Raw genomic sequence first — 18,219 nt, forward strand, 5'->3', positions numbered from 1 at the left:
AAAAACATCATGTAAATAGTAAAGGTTTAAAAAAGGATTTTTCCATAACCTGGCAACAAGCCAAAGAAATAGTAAAGAAATGTCCTACTTGTTCCTTCTACAATCAAACACCATTACCAGCAGGATGTAACCCAAAGGGTACTCAGAGGAATGAAATCTGGCAGATGGACGTGTTTCACTTTCCAGAATTTGGAAAACTGAAATATGTACACCACACTATCGATACTTATTCAGGATTTCAATGGGCAACTGCTTTGAGTTCTGAAAAAGCTGATTCTGTAATCACTCATTTGCTAGAAGTTATGGCCATTATGGGTATACCTGCACAAATCAAAACTGATAATGCTCCATCATATGTCTCTGTTAAAATGAAACAGTTTTTTGCCTATTATAATATAAACCATGTTACAGGTATACCACATAATCCTACAGGTCAAGCAGTTATAGAAAGATCAAACAGAACTCTAAAGGATATGCTAAATAAACAAAAAGGAGTAACAAAACCCCCCAGAAATAGACTACATAATGCTCTATTAACTTTGAATTTTCTCAATGCCAATGAGAAAGGAACAACAGCTGCAGAGAGACATTGGATAATAGAAAAAACTACAGAATTAAATCAACCTATATACTTTAAGGATGTGCTGACCTCAGAATGGAAACCAGGGTATGTGTTACGTTGGGGACGAGGTTTTGCTTTTATTTCTACAGGAGAAGATAAGCTGTGGGTACCATCAAAATTGATAAAGGTTCGATTTGAACAAGAGAGACCTCTTAATTAGAGGAGGTGATAGTTCATCAACTATCGTAAACATCCAATTTAAACTAACTTACACCAGTAACACATGACTTTTCATTTAATCAGATAACTTGTCAAAAAGGAACATCCCCAAAAAACCTTGGGGAAAGGTTTTTGTTTTTGTCTTTTAGGAGAATGAAGGTTAAGGAATTTGAAGAACACTGGACAAATGAGACAACTGAAGAAAAGGAACAAATCATCTATCCTAAGAAACAGAGTGAAATGGCGTATGGGTATGTTATCTAAAAAAATTTTATGTCTTCCTAAATGTTTGTTTCTGCTTTTCTTTAAAGATTTAACACTATTTAACTTCTAATAGTCCCAGTTCAATTAAAATTTAAAGCTGACTTTGGAGTTGGAGAATGGCTCTCTCCTTCTTTAAACTCAAGCATGTTGTTAAAAGGAAAATGCAAACTCCCTGTATCATGCCAAAAGAAAAGAGCCATCTTCTGCTATGGGACAGGAGAAAAGCCAAATTAATTAAGGGACTATTCTATTACGAATCTCAACTCTTTGATTCTCTTCTGATTCTTTAAACTTTTCTTAAAGTATGAATTTTATATCAAAATTTACAAGATCAATATATATAGATATATATACATTTTAAACTTTGTTAAGATATAAATGGTCATATAGAGTACTAACTAATTCTAAAAAGTCGCATATATAGTCTTTGTGTTCGAGTCTCTTATCAGTTTTTTGCAGGAAATCACGGTTAGGCCTAACATCAACTGAAGTCTCCAGGAAGAAGATGGGGCCCCACAACAACAACAATTCCACATGGACAATAATAACATCAATAAGCTGACAAACATCATCTACAGATCAGCTTTGAACTACAAAGTGCTCAGAGCAATTTTGAGAAGAGCTAGCTGAGATGATCCAGTCTCAAAGACTACTTGAATAAGGATTTGAGATAAACCCTGAATTTTGGCATTATACACAGACTGGATAACGAAGGATATATTTACCTTTCCTAGAATTTGACAATTAACCTAAAATTTTTCTTTCAGGATAAAGATACCTTCGCCCATACCCAGCAGGAAGCAATTTCAAGAATACGACGCCCACATTCCCAAAGAGGTGGTGTGGGGCGGTTGGTTTTTTTGGTCTTTTAATGGGTTTTGGGTCTGGGATAATTTTCATTGATTAGGGGGGTTGGTTACAAGTTGTTGTCAAGGGTTAGGAAAAAGGCTAAGCAAAGGAGATTAGATTTAAGGTTCTTATTAAAAAAAAAAGAAAGAAAGAAAAGAAAAATGTAAATACTTTACATTGGATTGGATTGTTTTATATTGTATACAAATTATATATATTGAAATTGATATTGTTAGAAAATGTTATATATATTTTTCTAATTGTACCGTTCATCTAACAATGTAATGCAATTTTCTGATCCTTGAATGTTATTACCAACTATTAGGATATAAAGAAATGAAAGTTAGTAGTTAGATATTATAATAGAACTTGTAGTTATATTAGGTATGTTTTCAAGATTGAGTAGATATATTTTAGATAGACAGGTTATCTTCAAACCCTTCAGAGATCTACAGAATATGGCATTTAAAATGTTTTAATAACTTAGAAAATTTTTCTTTTTTGTTATGACTATGAGACATGTCGGCTCCTGGCAGTACCAATCTACTTCAGAGAAAATATGGGCATTGAAGAAACTGCATATGGAGTTAACTTTCATTGTGGCAAAAGTTAGTCACTGGACAACAAAGTATCCTCGAATCAACAGGACAAAATGGACAGACAGGACATAAAACAAAGGATTACTGATTCTTGCCAAAACAAGTGTGGTTATGGCTTTATCAAAAGGCATCTTCAGAGGCCAGGACAATATGGCACCATCCCTGAAGTGGCCTTCGCAATTCGAAAAAGGTACAGTGCCCTTTTCTTCAAAGGCAGCTGAACAGGCAGTGGGCCGATGGCCTCTGATGTGCAATGGAACAGCAGCTGAAACAGTTATTCTTGAAGAGTAACTAAGCTCACGCCTCTCAATAGTAGACTGGCATTTGATGGAGGGATATGGAGAAGAATGGGATGCTGAGATGAAGCCATATATACACAGCCAAGAAGAATGGACAGCTGAATTAAAAAACCATCAACAATTTCCAGAATTTAAAATCCTGAATCATGACATGACACTAGTGGAATTCAGGTGTTTCTGGTACATGGACTACTCTCACTCAATGTGAGGTTGAACTGTTGACCTTGTGTACATCCTACTTCACAAATGAGTCTGTCAGATATGCTAAGCCTATAGGCTGAAGATGATGCCCCAGCACTTCGGAGAAACCTCAGGTGACTGTCCAGACAGCTGTCTGTTTCTGTCAACTCACAAATTTTTTGGAAGTTGTTTATGTGCACTTCCTGTTTTTATTTTTGTTAGCTAATATTATTTCCTTCTTGGGTCTCTGAGGGAGTTGAAGATTAGTTAGTTATAGTTGAAGTTTAGTTAGTTATAGTTGAAGATTAATTAGGATACATTTTGGACTTACCAAAATAGGATAGATAATGAAATTATTTTCTCTGAATTTGTCAAATACAAATGGACTAGACATTGTTTAGGTATTTATTACTTGTATATATTGTATATAGTTATTGTACTTTTGCATATAGTTTTTCTTATATTAGTTATAAGCTTTTTCTTTTTTTTCCTTTTTATTAAAATAGAAAAGGGGAAATATGGTGATATTTTATTTGTATTAAAATATTATTTGTATGTTAATAAATAAAGTTGCCCAGGGGTCAGAGCTATTAGCAAGCCATAGGAAAGCAGGGCAGTGGTAGCGTACGCTTGTAATTCCAGCACTTGGTAGGCAGAGCTGGGTAAGTCTCTGTGTGTTCAGGGATACAGCCATTATTGGATACACATGCTTTTAATCTTAATACCAATCATGGAAAACCTGGAGGCCTATACAGACAGGCTGTGAGGAGGCGGTCATGTGGTTGGGTTTACAACCAATAAGAAGGCAGGACAGGAACTCTATATAAAGACTTTAACACAGGGGTAGCTCTGGTTCGGAGAGGTAGGACCACCGCAGGAGGAAGGGTAAGGTTTTAGCTCTTAGCTCTGACCTCTTGGCTTTCTTCTTTGCATTGGTTCTGTGTTTATTATTTAATAAGAAGGTTGGATACATCTACATATTACCTCAGTGTTCAGGGTTGGGAAAAGATATTTCAATCAAATAGACCTAAAAAAAAGCTTGTGTAGCTATCCTAATATCTAAAAAAATAGAATAAAATTAAAATTAATCAAGAGATGGAGGACATTTTATATTCATCACATGAAAAAAATCAAGATGAAGTCTTAATTCTGAACATTTATGCCCCAAATACAAGGGCACCCATATTTGTAAAAGAAACATTACTAAAGCTTAAATCACAATCTAATCCCACGCATTAATACTGGGAGACTTCAACCCCCCACTCTCACCAATGCACAGGTCTACCAGACAGAAACTTAACAGAGAAATAAGGGAACTAAGAGATGTTATGACTCAAATGGACTTAAAAGACATGGATAGAACATTTCACCCAAATAAAAAAGAATATACCTTCTTCTCAGCACCTCATGGAGCCTTCTCTAAAACAGATCACATGCTCAATCACAAAGCAAATCTCAACAGATACAAAAAAATTGGAATAACCCCCCTTTATCTGATTGGACCACCATGACTTAAACTTAAAATTCAACAACACTAATTATAGAAAGCCTACAAACTCATGGAAACTGCAAAATGTTCAACTGAATCACCACTGGGTCAAGGAAGAAACAAAGAAAGAAATTAAAGACTTTCTATAATTCAATGAAAATGAATGCACAACATACTCAAACTTACGGGACACTATGAAAGCAGCATTAAGAGGAAAATTCATAGCACTAAATACACACATAAAGAAGCTGGAGAAATCTCACACTAGTGACTGAACAGCACAACTAAAAGCTCTAGAAAAAAAGAAGCAAAGTCACCCAGGAGGAATAGACACCAGGAAATAATCAAATTGAGAGCTGAAATCAATAAAATAGAGACAAAGAGAACAATACAAAGAATTAATGAAACAAAGAGTTGGTTATTTGAGAAAATCAACAAGAAAGACAAGCCCTTATCCAGACTAACCAAAAAGCAGAGAGAGAACATCCAAATTAACAAAATCAGAAATGAAAAGGGGGACATAACAACAGACACTGAGGAAATCCAGAAAATGTTTAGGTCATACTTCAAAAATCTGTACTCCACAAAATTGAAAAATCTAAAAGAAATGGACACTTTTGTGGATAGGTACCACTTACCAAAATTAAATCAAGACCAGATAAACTTTTTAAATAGACCTATAACCTCTAAGGAAATAGAAGCAATCATTAAAAGTCTCCTAATCAAAAAAAAGTCCAGGACCAGATGGTTTCAACATAGAATTCTACGAGAATTTCAAAGAAGAGCTAATCCCAATATTCCTCAAATTTTTCCACACAATAGAAACAGAAGGAACATTGCCAAACTCTTTTTATGAGGCAACAGTTATCCTGACACCCAAATCACACAAAGATGGAACAAAGAAAGAGAATTACAGACCAATTTCCCTCATGAACATTGATGCAAAAATACTCAAAAAAAAATACTTGCAAACTGAATCCAAGAACACATTAGAAAAATCATCCACCATGACCAAGTAGGCTTCATCCCAGAGATACAGGGATGGTTCAACATACAAACACCTGTCAATGTAATCCACCATATAAACAAACTGAAAGAAAAAAATCACATGATCATTTCATTAGATGCTGAAAAAGCCTTTGACAAAATCCAACACCCCTTCATGTTAAAGGTCTTGGAGAGATCAGGGATACAAAGAGCATACCTAAACATAATAAAAGGAATATATGGCAAGCCGACAGTCAACATCAAATTAAACAGAGGGAAACTCAAAGCGATTCCACTAAAATCAGGAACAAGACAAAGCTGTCCACTCTCTCCATATTTATTCAATATAGGACTCAAAGTTCTAGCTAGAGCAATAAGACAACAAAAGGGGATCAAGGGAATACAAATTGGAAAGGAAGAAGTCAAACTTTTGCTATTTGCAGATGATATGATAGTATACATAAGTGATCCCAAAAATTCTGCTCCTACAGCTGATAAACACCTTCAGTAAAGTGTCAGGATGCAAGATTAACTCAAAAAAAAATCAGTAGCCCTCCTATATACAAATGAAAAATGGGCTAAGAAATGTGGTGGTATTGTGTTCCCTGGAATATTGTGCACACTAATAAACTTATCTGGGGTCAGAGAACGGAATAGCCACAATATTAAAAATAGAGGATAGGCAGTGGTAGCACACGCCTTTAATCCTAGCATTCCAGAAGCCGAAATCCCTCTGGAATCTCTGTGAGTTCAAGGCCTCATTGGAAACAGCCAGGCATGGGGACACACAACTTTAATCCCAAGAAGTGAGCCTTTAATCCCAGAGAGTGATGGCAGAAAGCAGAAAGATATATAAGGCGTGAAGACCAGAAACTAGAAGCATTTGGCTAGTTAAGCTTTTAGGCTTTTGAGCAGCGACTCAGCTGAGATCCATTCTGAATGAGGACTCAGAGGCATCCAGTCTGAGGAAACAGGATCAGCTGAGGAATTGGCAAGGTGAGGTAGCTGTGGCTTGTTCTGCTTCTCTGATCTTCCAGCATTCATCCCAATAACTGGCCTCAGGTTTGATTTTATTAATAAGACCTTCTAAGATTCCTGCTACAGAGAAAGAAATCAGAGAAACATCACCTTTTACAATAGCCACAAATAATATAAAATACTTTGGGGTAACTCTAACCAAACAAGTGAAAGACCTATATGACAAGAACTTTAAGTCTTTGAAGAAAGAAATTCAAGAAGATAGTAGAAATGGAAAGATCTCCTATGCTCATGGATAAGTAGGATTAACATAGTAAAAATGACCATCTTACCAAAAGCAATCTACAGATTCAATGCAAGCTCCATCAAAATCCCAGCACAATTCTTCACAGACCTTGAAAGAATAGTACTCAACTTCATATGGAAAAACAGAAAACCTATGATATCTAAAACAATCCTTTACAATAAAGCAACTTCTAGAGACTTCAAGCTCAACTATAGAGCGATAGTAATAAAAACAGCTTGGTATAGGCATAAAAACAGACATATGGATCAATGGAATCGAATTGAAGACCCTGACATAAATTCGCACACCTATGAACACCTGAGTTTTGGCAAAGAAGCTAAAATTGTACAATGGAAAAGAAAAAGCATCTTCAACAAATTGTGCTGGCATAACTGGATGTCGACATGTAGAGGAATGCAAATAGATCTATATCTATTGCCATGCATAAAACTCAAGTCCATGTGTATCAAAGACCTCAACATAAATCCAGTTACATTGAACCTGATGGAAGAGAAAGTGGGAAGTAGCCTTAAACACATTGTCACAGGAGACTACTTCCTGAATATAACACCAGTAGCACAGACACTGAGATTGACAATTAATATACCTTCTGAAACTGAGAAGCTTCTGTAAGGCAAAGGACACAGTCAATAAGACAAAACGGCAGCCCACAAAATGGAAAAAGATCTTCACCAACCCCACATCTGACAGAGGGCTGATATACAGAATATATAAAGAACTTAAGAAGCAAGATATGGAAATACCAAATAATCCAATTTAAAAAATGGGGTACAGGTCTAAACAGAGAATTCTCAACAGAAAAATCTCAAATGGCCAAAAGACATTTAAGGAATTGCTCAACATCCTTAGTCATCAGGGAAATGCAAATCAAAATGACTCTGAGACATCTTCTTACATCTGTCAGAATGTCTAAGATGAAAAACACTGATGACAGCTTTTGTTGGAGAGGATGTGGAGCAAAGGGTACACTCCTCACTGTTGGTGGGAGTACAAACTTGTACAGCCACTTTGGAAACCAGTATCGTGGTTTCTCAGAAATTTGAGAATCAATCTACCTCAAGACCCAGCTAAACCGCTCTTGGATATATACCCAAAGGATGCTCAATCATACCACAAGGACACTTGCTCAACTATGTTCACAGCAGCATTATTCATAATAGCCAGAACCTGGAAACAACCTAGATGCCCCTCAACTGAAGAATGGATAAAGAAAATGTGGTACATTTACACAATGAAGTATTATTCAGTGGTTAAAAAAATGACATCATGAAATTTGCAGGTAAATGGATGGAACTAGAAAAAAATCATCCTGAGTGAGGTAACCCAGACCCAGAAAGTCAAATATGGTTGTACTCACTCATAAGTAGATAGTAGATGTAAAGCAAATGATAACTAGGCTACAATCCACAGCCCCAGAGAAACTAACAAGGAGGAACCTAAGAGGGACACATGAATTGCCCTGGGAAGGGAAATAGATGAGATCTCCTGGGTAAACTGGGGGTGGGAGATAGAGGAATGGAACATGAGGGATTGGGATGATCGAGTTGGGGAAGGGATGGAAAGGGAGAGCAATGAAAGAGGTATCTTGATAGAGGGGCCATTATGGGCTAAGGGAGAAACCTGGTGCCAGGGAAACTCCCAAGAATCCACAAGGATAACAACAGCTAAGACTCCTAGCAATAGTGGAGAGAGTGCCTGAACTGGCCTTGTCCTGTAATCATATTGGTGACTACCCTAAGTGCCATAATAAAAACTTCATCTAGTAACTGATGGAAGCAGATGCAGAGATCCACTGCAAAGCACTAGGCCAAGCTCTGGGAGTCAAGTTGAAGAGAGAGAGGAAGGATTAAATAAGCAAGAGGGGATCAAGATAAATGAAGGAGAAACCCACAGAGACAGTTGACCTGAGTTTGTGGGAGCTCACAGACTCTAGACCTACTGCTAGGGAGCCTGCATGGAAATGACCTAGGCCCTCTGCATGTGGGTGACAGTTTTGTAGCTTGGTTTCTTTTGGGGACCCCTAGCAATGGGACCAGTATCTGTCCCTGGAGCATTACCTGGATCTTTGGAATCTACTCCTGTGGTTATATTTTGTTTGTGCTCTAACAAATAAAGCTTGCCTGGAGATCAGAGTGTGGAGCTAGACACTAGTTAACCATAGAGGTCAGACAGTGGTGTCACACATCTTTAATCCCAGCACTTGGGATCTTATGCCTTTGATCTCAGTACTTGGGAGGCACATGCTTTTAATCCTAACACTAGGGAGGAGGAAACAGGAAGTGGCATGGCTGGGTGGAGAGAGGAATATAAGGCGGAGGAAGATAGGAGCTCAGCCCCCTTTTCAGGCTGAGGAGTTGGTGAGGTAGGAAGTGGCTGTGGCTTGCTCCTTTGTCTCTCTGATCTTTCAGCAGTTTATTAAGACCAATTAGAATTCATGCTACATATTCCCTATGGTGGGATTCCTCGCTTCAGCCTTGATACAGGGAGGAGGAGCTTGGTCCTGCCTCAACTTGATATGCCATGTTTTATTGATTCTCATGGGAGGCCTTACCCTTTCTGAGGAGTGGATGGGGGGAGTAGAAAGGTATGGGGAGGAAACAGAAGGAGAGGAGGGAGTTTGGTATGTAAAATAAAAATTAATAAAAAAGAGTTATGGTTTTGAATTCTCAAAACCCTGAGGATTGTTTGTGGTGATATATTGTGTACCCGAATAAACTTGCTTGAGAATCAGAGGACAGAGCCAGCCACTAGATTAGACATAGAGGTCAGGCAGTGGAGGCACATGCCTTTAATCCCAGCAATTGAGATCTCATGCCTTTGCTTAGGAAGCACACACGCCTTTAATCCCAGGAAGTAATATGGAAGGGCAGAGAAAGGTATATAAGGCATGAGGAAACAGGAATTCACCCTCTTTAGGCTGAGGATTTCATAGAGGTAAGAACTAGTGGCTGGCTGTTCTGCTTCTCTGATCTTTTAGATTTTACCCTGATACCTGGCTCTGGGTTTTTTATTAAAAGACCATCTAAGATTCGAACAACAATTGTTGAGCAGTCATGTACATACCTGGCAGAGATCTGTTTACATAGCCATTTATTGTGTGCATTTTAGGCCAGGCTCCAGTAGATGTAGAATCCATAGCCTGTGTGAAGGAGTCTTTTGTTTCAGAATGCCAGCTCTTCCCTGGTGAGAGAGGGGGTGGGGGGAAATAAGGTCAGCTGAACTCTGTTTCATGAATTACACTCCCCTTTTTCTTCTTTCCTTTCCTCCTTTGTGACACAGACTATTCACACTCTGAATTTTTGTCAGCAGAGTAGGCACAAACTCAGAGTCACTGAGAAAGAAATTACATTTTTTTTCAAACCAATTCTTTCTCCCTATATATTTGTTCATAATGATAGTGGGGAAGAATAATGGCAAATGATAACTAGGAGAAGGAAGAATACTGGTTAGTTTGAGCCACAAGAATTTCATTTTGCAAGTTAGATGGTAGATTTAAAAGGGTTGTCAGTCCTTGCCCTGTCATAAATTGCTTTATCTCATTTTGTAGCAAGGAAACCCTAGGAACTTGAAGGCTTCCCAATCTCCTCTCCAAAACTAACAAAAGCTGAAGCACTGAAACTATTATTTTAGGCAAAAAAAGGGGAAATGTGGTGATATATTGCTTACCCTAATAAAATTTGCCTGAAGATCAGAGAACAGAACAAGCCACTAGATTAAACATAGATGTCCGACAGTGGTGGTACACACCTTTAATCCTAGCACTTGGGAGGCAGAGATCCATCTGGATTGCTGTGGGATGGTATGTATGTCAAATGTGTTGCTGATTGGTCAATGAATAAATCACTGATTGGTCAGTGGCCAGGCAGGAAGTATAGGCGGGACTAACAGAGGGGAGAATTGAGAGAACAGGAAGCTGGGTGAGGGAGACACTGCCAGCCGCCATCAGGACAAGGAAGATGTAAAGTACCGGTAAGCCACAAGCCATGTGGCAAGGTATAGATTAATAGAAATGGATTAATTTAAGCTGTAAGAACAGTTAGCAAGAAGCCTGCCATGGCCATACAGTTTGTAACCAATATAAGTCTCTGTGTTTACTTGATCGGGTTTGAGCGGCTTGGGACTGGCAGGTGAGAGAGATTTGTCCTGACTGTGGGCCAGGCAGGAAAACTCTAGCTACACTGGATCTCTGTGAGTTCAAAGCCACCCTGGACTATATGAGATTGACTCAGTCTAGGAGAGAAACAGAGTCAGGCAGTGGTGGCACACACCTTTAATCCAAGTACTTGAGATCTCATGCCTTTGCTTGGGAAGCACACATGCCTTTAATCCTAGGGAGTGATGGCTGGGCAGAGAAAGGTATATAAGGTGTGAGGAGACAGGAAGTAGAGGCTCTTTCAGGCTGAGGAGTTGGTGAGGTAAGAGGTGGTGGTTGTGGCCTGCTCTGCTTCTCTGATCTTCAGGCAAATTTTATTAGGGTAAACAATATATCACCACAACTGAAAATTGCTTGGACTGCTTTAATAAAAATAGAATGTGAAAAACAAAAAGACAGAGACTAGTCAGGATAAAGATGACACAGCCTCAAATAAGAAGATAACAGTGCAAGTGGATAAAAGGGGAGAGGATTATATACCTATTCTGTTACACAATGTTCTAAATTACTTAAGTGAAATCAATTAGTCCCTGTAACAATCCTATGAAAAATACTATTATTTCAATTTTAGATGTGAGAAAATAAAGCAGAGAAAGGTAAGTAATTTGCCCAATGTTGTGCACTTAGCAATAGACAATTATTAAAAGAAGATATTTAGGGGCTAACAAGAATTCTTAGTGGGTAAAGTTGCCAGCCACCAAGCCTGGTGACCTGACTGGAACCCACATGGGAAAAGGAAAGAGCTGATTTCCACAAGTTGTCCTTTGACCTCCATATAAGCACCATAGCATGGATACTCCTCCTCTCCCCAAAGTCATATAAATAAATAATTAAAATGTAACAAAAGATTTTAAAAGAAGATATTTAAGAAGTAGAGCCAAAAGTATTTATTACTTAAAACCAAGCTGCTCTATCTTTTTACTTCTTATATGCAATTGGAACTTAGGTCGCATTTTTGTCTTAGAGTCATTCTCATCCTCCATTTCCTTCACTCTTGAACAGTAATACAGTTTGTGATCTTCCTATAATCAACATCACCTTTTCTGAACATATATAGCCCACATTCTCCAACATGGGATAAATATACTTGTTACATATTTGACTTCTTTTAGGAATTCAAATATATGATTGAAGCTCACTAACCTTCATCAAACACAGCAAAAAGTAGTACAAATTGGTGCAACATTTGTGTTCTTTCTTTGGAAATACTTCCTGAAAAAGAAGTGACAGCATTTGTCTTCCATTTAAAATGCCATTGTAGAAAATTGCCACAAGGAGGAGCCATTTATTCACAAACCATTTGAGCATTAAAAAAAAAAAAAAAAAAAAAAAAAAAAAAAGAATCCTTTGCCTAATGTCAACTCTGCTGTGATGTTCTCTGGTGTAAAGTCCTTTAAATTGATGTTTCTAAAATGAAAAACATGGCTATAGAATAAAAAAGAAAATAAAAGGAAAAGAAAGGACATGATTGTTCCTTATGTATGTTGGAGGAGAAAGTTTATTAAAGATATGTGGGAGAACATAGTCAGAGGCAGGGACACCTGGGAGAGTCCAGAATGGACATGATCAAACTGAGCTGAGCCATGTGGTACGGGGGGAGGGGAAGGCAGAGGAGAGAGAGGGGAACCAGGTGCATCAGCCAGGAGGCCAAAGGTCCAAAAGGTAAGGATAACCAAAATGTCTGGATTATACAGGGAAGAGCCTCTGGCAGGAAAGTTCAGGGTAAAGGGCGGTGTATGCAAGACATACCCTGTAACAGGTAGAGACTGAGGGATACTGGGAGAACCTGGATGCCAGGTCCAGTTTGATATGTTAAATAGGTACCTCAGCCATTTGTCTTGGGTTTGAAACTTAACAGTTATTTATGCAAGTTTCAAATTTCTTCTAAATCATTACTTTTGCAAAATTAAAAAAACTATTGCTAGAAAATGGAATTTAAAATACAAAAATACAAGCCCAAATAAAACACATAGATAGATAGATGATAGATAGATAGATAGAGATAGATAGATAGATAGATAGTCAGACAGACAGACAGACAAATAGACAAATAGACAGATTTCACAGCAGAAAATTACAAAACAGTAAGCATTGTTAATGAGATGTGTATCTGGGCAATTAATTTAGGAATCTTCTCTTGCTCTTGTAACTTTTATACTTATGTAATTGCAAATGAGTAAAAGTTATGGGTAAAAAACAACAAAACTCACACTTTAAACATCTATCAATATAGTTTTTTAATTGTGCATATATGTTTGTGCATGTGTGTGTGTGTGTGTGTGTGTGTGTGTGTGTGTGTGTGTGTATGTGCGCGCGTGCATGCGTGTGTGTGCACATTTGTATGTGGGTACAGATGTGTTGCTGTGCCTGGCTCTCTCCCCCATTCTCCTAACAGTATATTTCACAAAGCAAAAGTTATTTATTTTGACATAGTTCAGTTTATACACTCACATATTTTCAATTTGTTGGCAGTTTCATACACGTATATAATGAATATTAGTCATTTTTACCCACCACTCCCTCATCTCATCTTCTGTCTGCTACTGATACTTTTCTTTCCAACAATTCCCCCTCCCACTTTCATGTTTTCTTTTTGCTGTGACTTTTAATGGCTTTTTGGAGTCAGTTTTTGACCCCTCTCTTTTCCCCAATAATGAAGACTTTCTGGTATGTTTCCTAAAAATTTTAAGGTATTGCATTTTACATTTTAAAACTTTAATCTGTTTTGAGTTAATATTTGTATAAGGAGTATGATTTAGGTTGTGATTCATTTTTGTATATGAATGTCCAGTTATTCTAACACCATTTGTAGAAGAAATTATCCTTTCTCCATTGATTGTATTTTACACCAAATCAGTTTTTTGTGGCTCTACTGGCCTATCTATCCTGTTTCATTAACTTTTGAGGAATGTGCAATAATAGTTCAGCTGTATAGTAAGTTATAAATTAGGGTAGTGATTAATAAACTCTATTCTTTTGTAAAATATGTTTGACTAATTTAGCAACCAACAGTCTAGAAATTTTAGACTAAATTTGTGTATATCAACAAAAGTTATACTTGAAATCTGACTGGTATGTGTACATTGGTGAGAACAGATATCTTTACTATGTTGAATTTTGTAGCCCACTGTTACAGTTTGCTTTCTATTGCTGTGAAAAATACCACGACCGAAAGTAAGTTAGGGTGTTCAGCTTACAGTTGTAGTTCATCACTGAAGAAAGTCAGGGAAGGAATTCAAGGTAGGAACCTGGAGGCAGGAACTGAACCAGGCAGTATGAAAGAACACTGCTTCCTGGCTTGCTCCCCATACTTTATACAGCCTGCTTTCTCATAGCACCCAGGACCACATGCCAGTGGTGGTACCACTCACAATGGGCTGGGTCCTTTCATATCAATCATTAAGAAAATGCCCTACAGGCCAACGTTATGGAGGCATTTTCTTAACTGAGGTTCCCTCTCTCATATGACTGTAGTTCATGTCAAGCTGACAAAAAAACTAATCAGTATATCCATGAGCATAGTGTGTTTCTCCACTTAAGTCTTCTTTGATTTCTTTCACCTGCATTTTGTAGTTTTAACTTTACAGGCAATTGTACATGTTTTGTTTAAAAAAAGTTTTAAATACTTGTGTGCAATTTTGTTCTTTTAAAAATTGTTTCTAATTATTCTTTGACAGTATGTTAAGTACAACTGATTTTTATATGTTGATCTTGAGTCCTGTAATCCTCCTAGACTTAGTTATTTATAGGAGTTTTATTTAAAAGTTCTCTGGGATTTTTATACATAATCAATTATGTTTTATGTAAATAGGGACAATAATACTGCTATCTATGTTTTTCAATCTTATGTTATCATAGACAAGACTGCCAGTGCTATATCAAATAAAAATAGTTAAGAGAATCTTGTTCCAAGTCTTAATAGTGTGAAAGCATTTAGTTTTTCATCACTGAGAGATTAACTGTAGGGTGTTATTGATCTTTTAAAATTTTATTTTTGAGACAAGGCTCATGTATCTCAGGATGGCCTTGAATTTGCTATGTAACAAGGATGCTGTCAATTCCTGATCTGCCTGCCTCCAACTCCTAAATACTGAGCTTCTAGATATATACCACCAATCCTGGTTTAACCTGGAGGGTTTTGTTTTGTTTTGCTTTAAGATATCAGATTGAGAAGTACCTTTCCATTGCTAGTTGAGGGATTTTCTTTCCTTCCCTTCTCCCCTCCCTCCCTCCCTTTTTTTTAAACCATAACTCATTGCCTGTTCTAGTTAACTTCTGTGATTAGCTCTGCCATAACCATTCACATACATGGTTTTGTTTGAATATCTGTTTTTCTGTTCTTTTGTGCTTATATTTAGAAATTATTAGATTAAATGGTAATTCTGTTTGTAAAAATTTGAGGAAGCACCAAACCATCTTCTAAAGCAATGTTAGGGTTAAAATTTCTCACATCCTCAATATTTACTACTTTTCTTATTTTTTAAACATTTCATTTTTTAATTATGTGTACTTGTGTGTCTATGTGTAATGTAGGTACCCACGGAGTCCAGAAGAGGGCATTGGATCCCCCCAGAGCTGGAGATTCCAGGGGTTTGTGAGCTGCTTGACATATGTGCTGGGAACTCCTGAGTCATCTCTCCAGACTTTATTTATCTTATTTTAAAAACGATAGATCCATATTAGTGGATGTGGAGTGCTGTGGATACCGCTCTGTATAAATAAAATGCTGATTGGCCAGTAGCCAGACAGGAAGTATAGGCGGGACAAGCAGAAAATTCTGGGAACAGGAAGGCTGAGGCAGGAGGTGCTGCCAGCCGCAGCCATGAGTAACAACATGTAAGATACTGGTAAGCCATGAGCCATGTGGCAAGGTATAAATTTATAGAAATGGGTTAATTTAAGATAGAAGAGCTAGATAACAAGAAGCCTGCCACAGCCATACAGTTTATAAGCAATATAAGTCTCTGTATGTTTACTTGGTTGGGTCTGAGCAGCTGCGGGACTGGCGGGTGATAGAGATTTGTCCTGACCTTGGGCCAGGCAGGACTGGAGAAAACTCCAGCAACAGTGAAGTGATATCTTATTTTTATTTTGATTTGCTTTTTCCTTAATGGCTAATAGTATTAGTGTCTTTGGTGCGCTTACTGGCCATTTCTATATTTTCTGTTTCTTTTATTTATTTTTGTTGTGGTGGGGATGTAAACTAGGGCCTTTCACATGCTAGGTAAAGGTTCTACCACTGAGCTAAATATCCAAGGACTATTTGCACATTTTCTTTGGATACATATCCTTACAGATCTTTTACCCCTTTTAAAACTGAGTTGTCCTTTTATTATTGCCGTTAAGATTTCCTTGCATAATCCAGTTATAACTCACTTACCAAATATGATTTGCAAATATTTTCTTCCATTCTAAGCATTATTTTTGTTATTTTCTTGATACACCTTAAAGCTCAAAAGCTTGGTGGATTATTTAAAAAATGATTGCTAAACCTATAGTTATAAAATCTTGACTCTTGTGTTTTCTTTTAATTTTGTATGTTATAGTATATCTTTGATCCATTTCGAGTTAAATTTTGTATGTAATATGAGGAAAAGCCTAATTTTATTACTTGTTTTTCATGGGTGTAGCCAAGTATTCCAACATCGTGAAGAAGCTAGTGTCTACCAAATCAAATGACCATACATTTATGGGTTTATTTTTGAACTCTCATTTCTATTGCACAGATCTTTATATCTGTACTTATGGCAGTACTATTCTTTCTTGATTATGTGTTCATAGTATTCCAATTTTCTTTATATTCATATTTGCTTTGTATGTCTTTTTTCCATCCTTATGCTTGTAACCTATGCTATTGTTTTTGAAATGTATTTCTTGTAACAAAATATAAAAGTAGTCCTTGCTTTTTATATACAGTGTGATGGTTTCTGGTTTTAGTATATTTAGATAATTTACATCTAATATAATTATTTATGTTTAGTTACAAATACATCATCATTTTATATTTTTTCTTGTATTTTTGTTCCTCTCTCCTTTTATGCTTTATTTTAATGTCTTAATTTCTCTATTTTAACTTTATTATATATATTCATATAATATTTTGTTGGTTTTTCTAAGTATCAAAAATGCATATTTAAGTTTACACTGTCTTTGAGATAAGTATATGCCAGTTGGAGACAAATTCAAATTCTTTTGCATACCTTTATGGGTGTGAGATTTTTCCTTTTTTCTTTATTTTTGTGGTAAATATATACACAATTGAGTTTTATTCAGAAACAAAGAAAGAGAATAAAACTATGTTATCAGCAAGAAGATGGATGCCACTGGAAATAAGCCAGACTCAGAAATGCAAATATTGCATATTTTCTGTCTTTTGTGTATCATATATATGTATATATATAACATAATAATAATCATATACATATATGAAAACAGAAGCAAAACTATCTGTGGGAGGGAAGGGAACTAGCAGGAGGAGATGGTGAAGGGAGAATGTATGGCGGTCTTTCTTTCTCATCCTTTTATTTTCTAGTTTTCTGAGCTAGAAAGCTCAGATATCTCTTTTTGGTTCCTTAACCAGAAGACGTCAACTGTTACATCTGAACCAGATCCTCTTCCTTTGATTTTAGCTCCTGTAGGCTTCTGTTGCCAGTCATTGTCTCTGCCATGGATATAGCTGGAGCTGGGGCATGAAAGAATGGAGGAAAGGAATGGAAACTGTTATTTCTCCCTACCCTCTGAGCACTAACATATACCTTTCCAGTTCCCAGAGGCACAGCATTCATTTCCAAGTTTCAAGCTATGCTTTAATACAGGTTAGAGAATCCTACAAGGGAGAAAAAGGTAACCTCCCTATCATTGCTGGTCCTTTGAATTCTGGTGATTTTCCTTATCTACAGGTTGTTTTACTTACTTTTAGAAATTTCAAAGAACTAGGTTGTAATTTTTGTCAAGTTTTTTTTTTCAAATCACTGAATTTAGTCAAGGATAAAGAGTAAAATGTGAGCCAGACAGTGGTGGCACGCCTTTAATCCCAGCATTTGGGAGGCAGAGACAGGCAGATCTCTGTGAGTTTGAGGCCAGCCTGGTCTACAAAGCAAGATCCAGGACAGGCACCAAAACTACACAGAGATACCTTGTCTCGAAAAACAAACAAACAAACAAACAAACAAACAAAAGAGTAAAATGGGTTCACTCACGTTATCCAGAACTAGACCTCTAGTGATAATTTAATTCTGTCAAAAACTATTTGCTTATAAACTTACTTGTATGTTATATATGTTACAGTCTTTACATCACACAAATAACACATTATGGGTCTTTGCTTTGTTAT

The 18,219-nt window shown here is 36.9% G+C and overlaps 1 protein-coding gene across 3 annotated transcripts in view; it reads right to left on the reverse strand.

The window, feature by feature from the left end:
- The window catches only part of F8 (coagulation factor VIII), a 201,637-nt gene that overhangs the window by 148,921 nt on the left and 34,497 nt on the right, over positions 1-18,219 (reverse strand). For all 3 annotated transcript variants that reach the window (XM_052742782.1, XM_052742780.1, XM_052742786.1), the window contains 2 exons: positions 12,030-12,098; positions 9,797-9,913 (listed from right to left, as the gene is read on the reverse strand). In XM_052742782.1, the coding sequence (XP_052598742.1) occupies positions 9,797-9,913; positions 12,030-12,098 (186 nt within the window). The remainder of the gene's footprint in view (positions 1-9,796; positions 9,914-12,029; positions 12,099-18,219) is intronic.

Source organism: Peromyscus californicus, unplaced genomic scaffold (assembly GCF_007827085.1).
Source record: "Peromyscus californicus insignis strain IS unplaced genomic scaffold, ASM782708v3 Scaffold_10__1_contigs__length_136768540, whole genome shotgun sequence".
Lineage (NCBI taxonomy): Eukaryota > Metazoa > Chordata > Mammalia > Rodentia > Cricetidae > Peromyscus > Peromyscus californicus.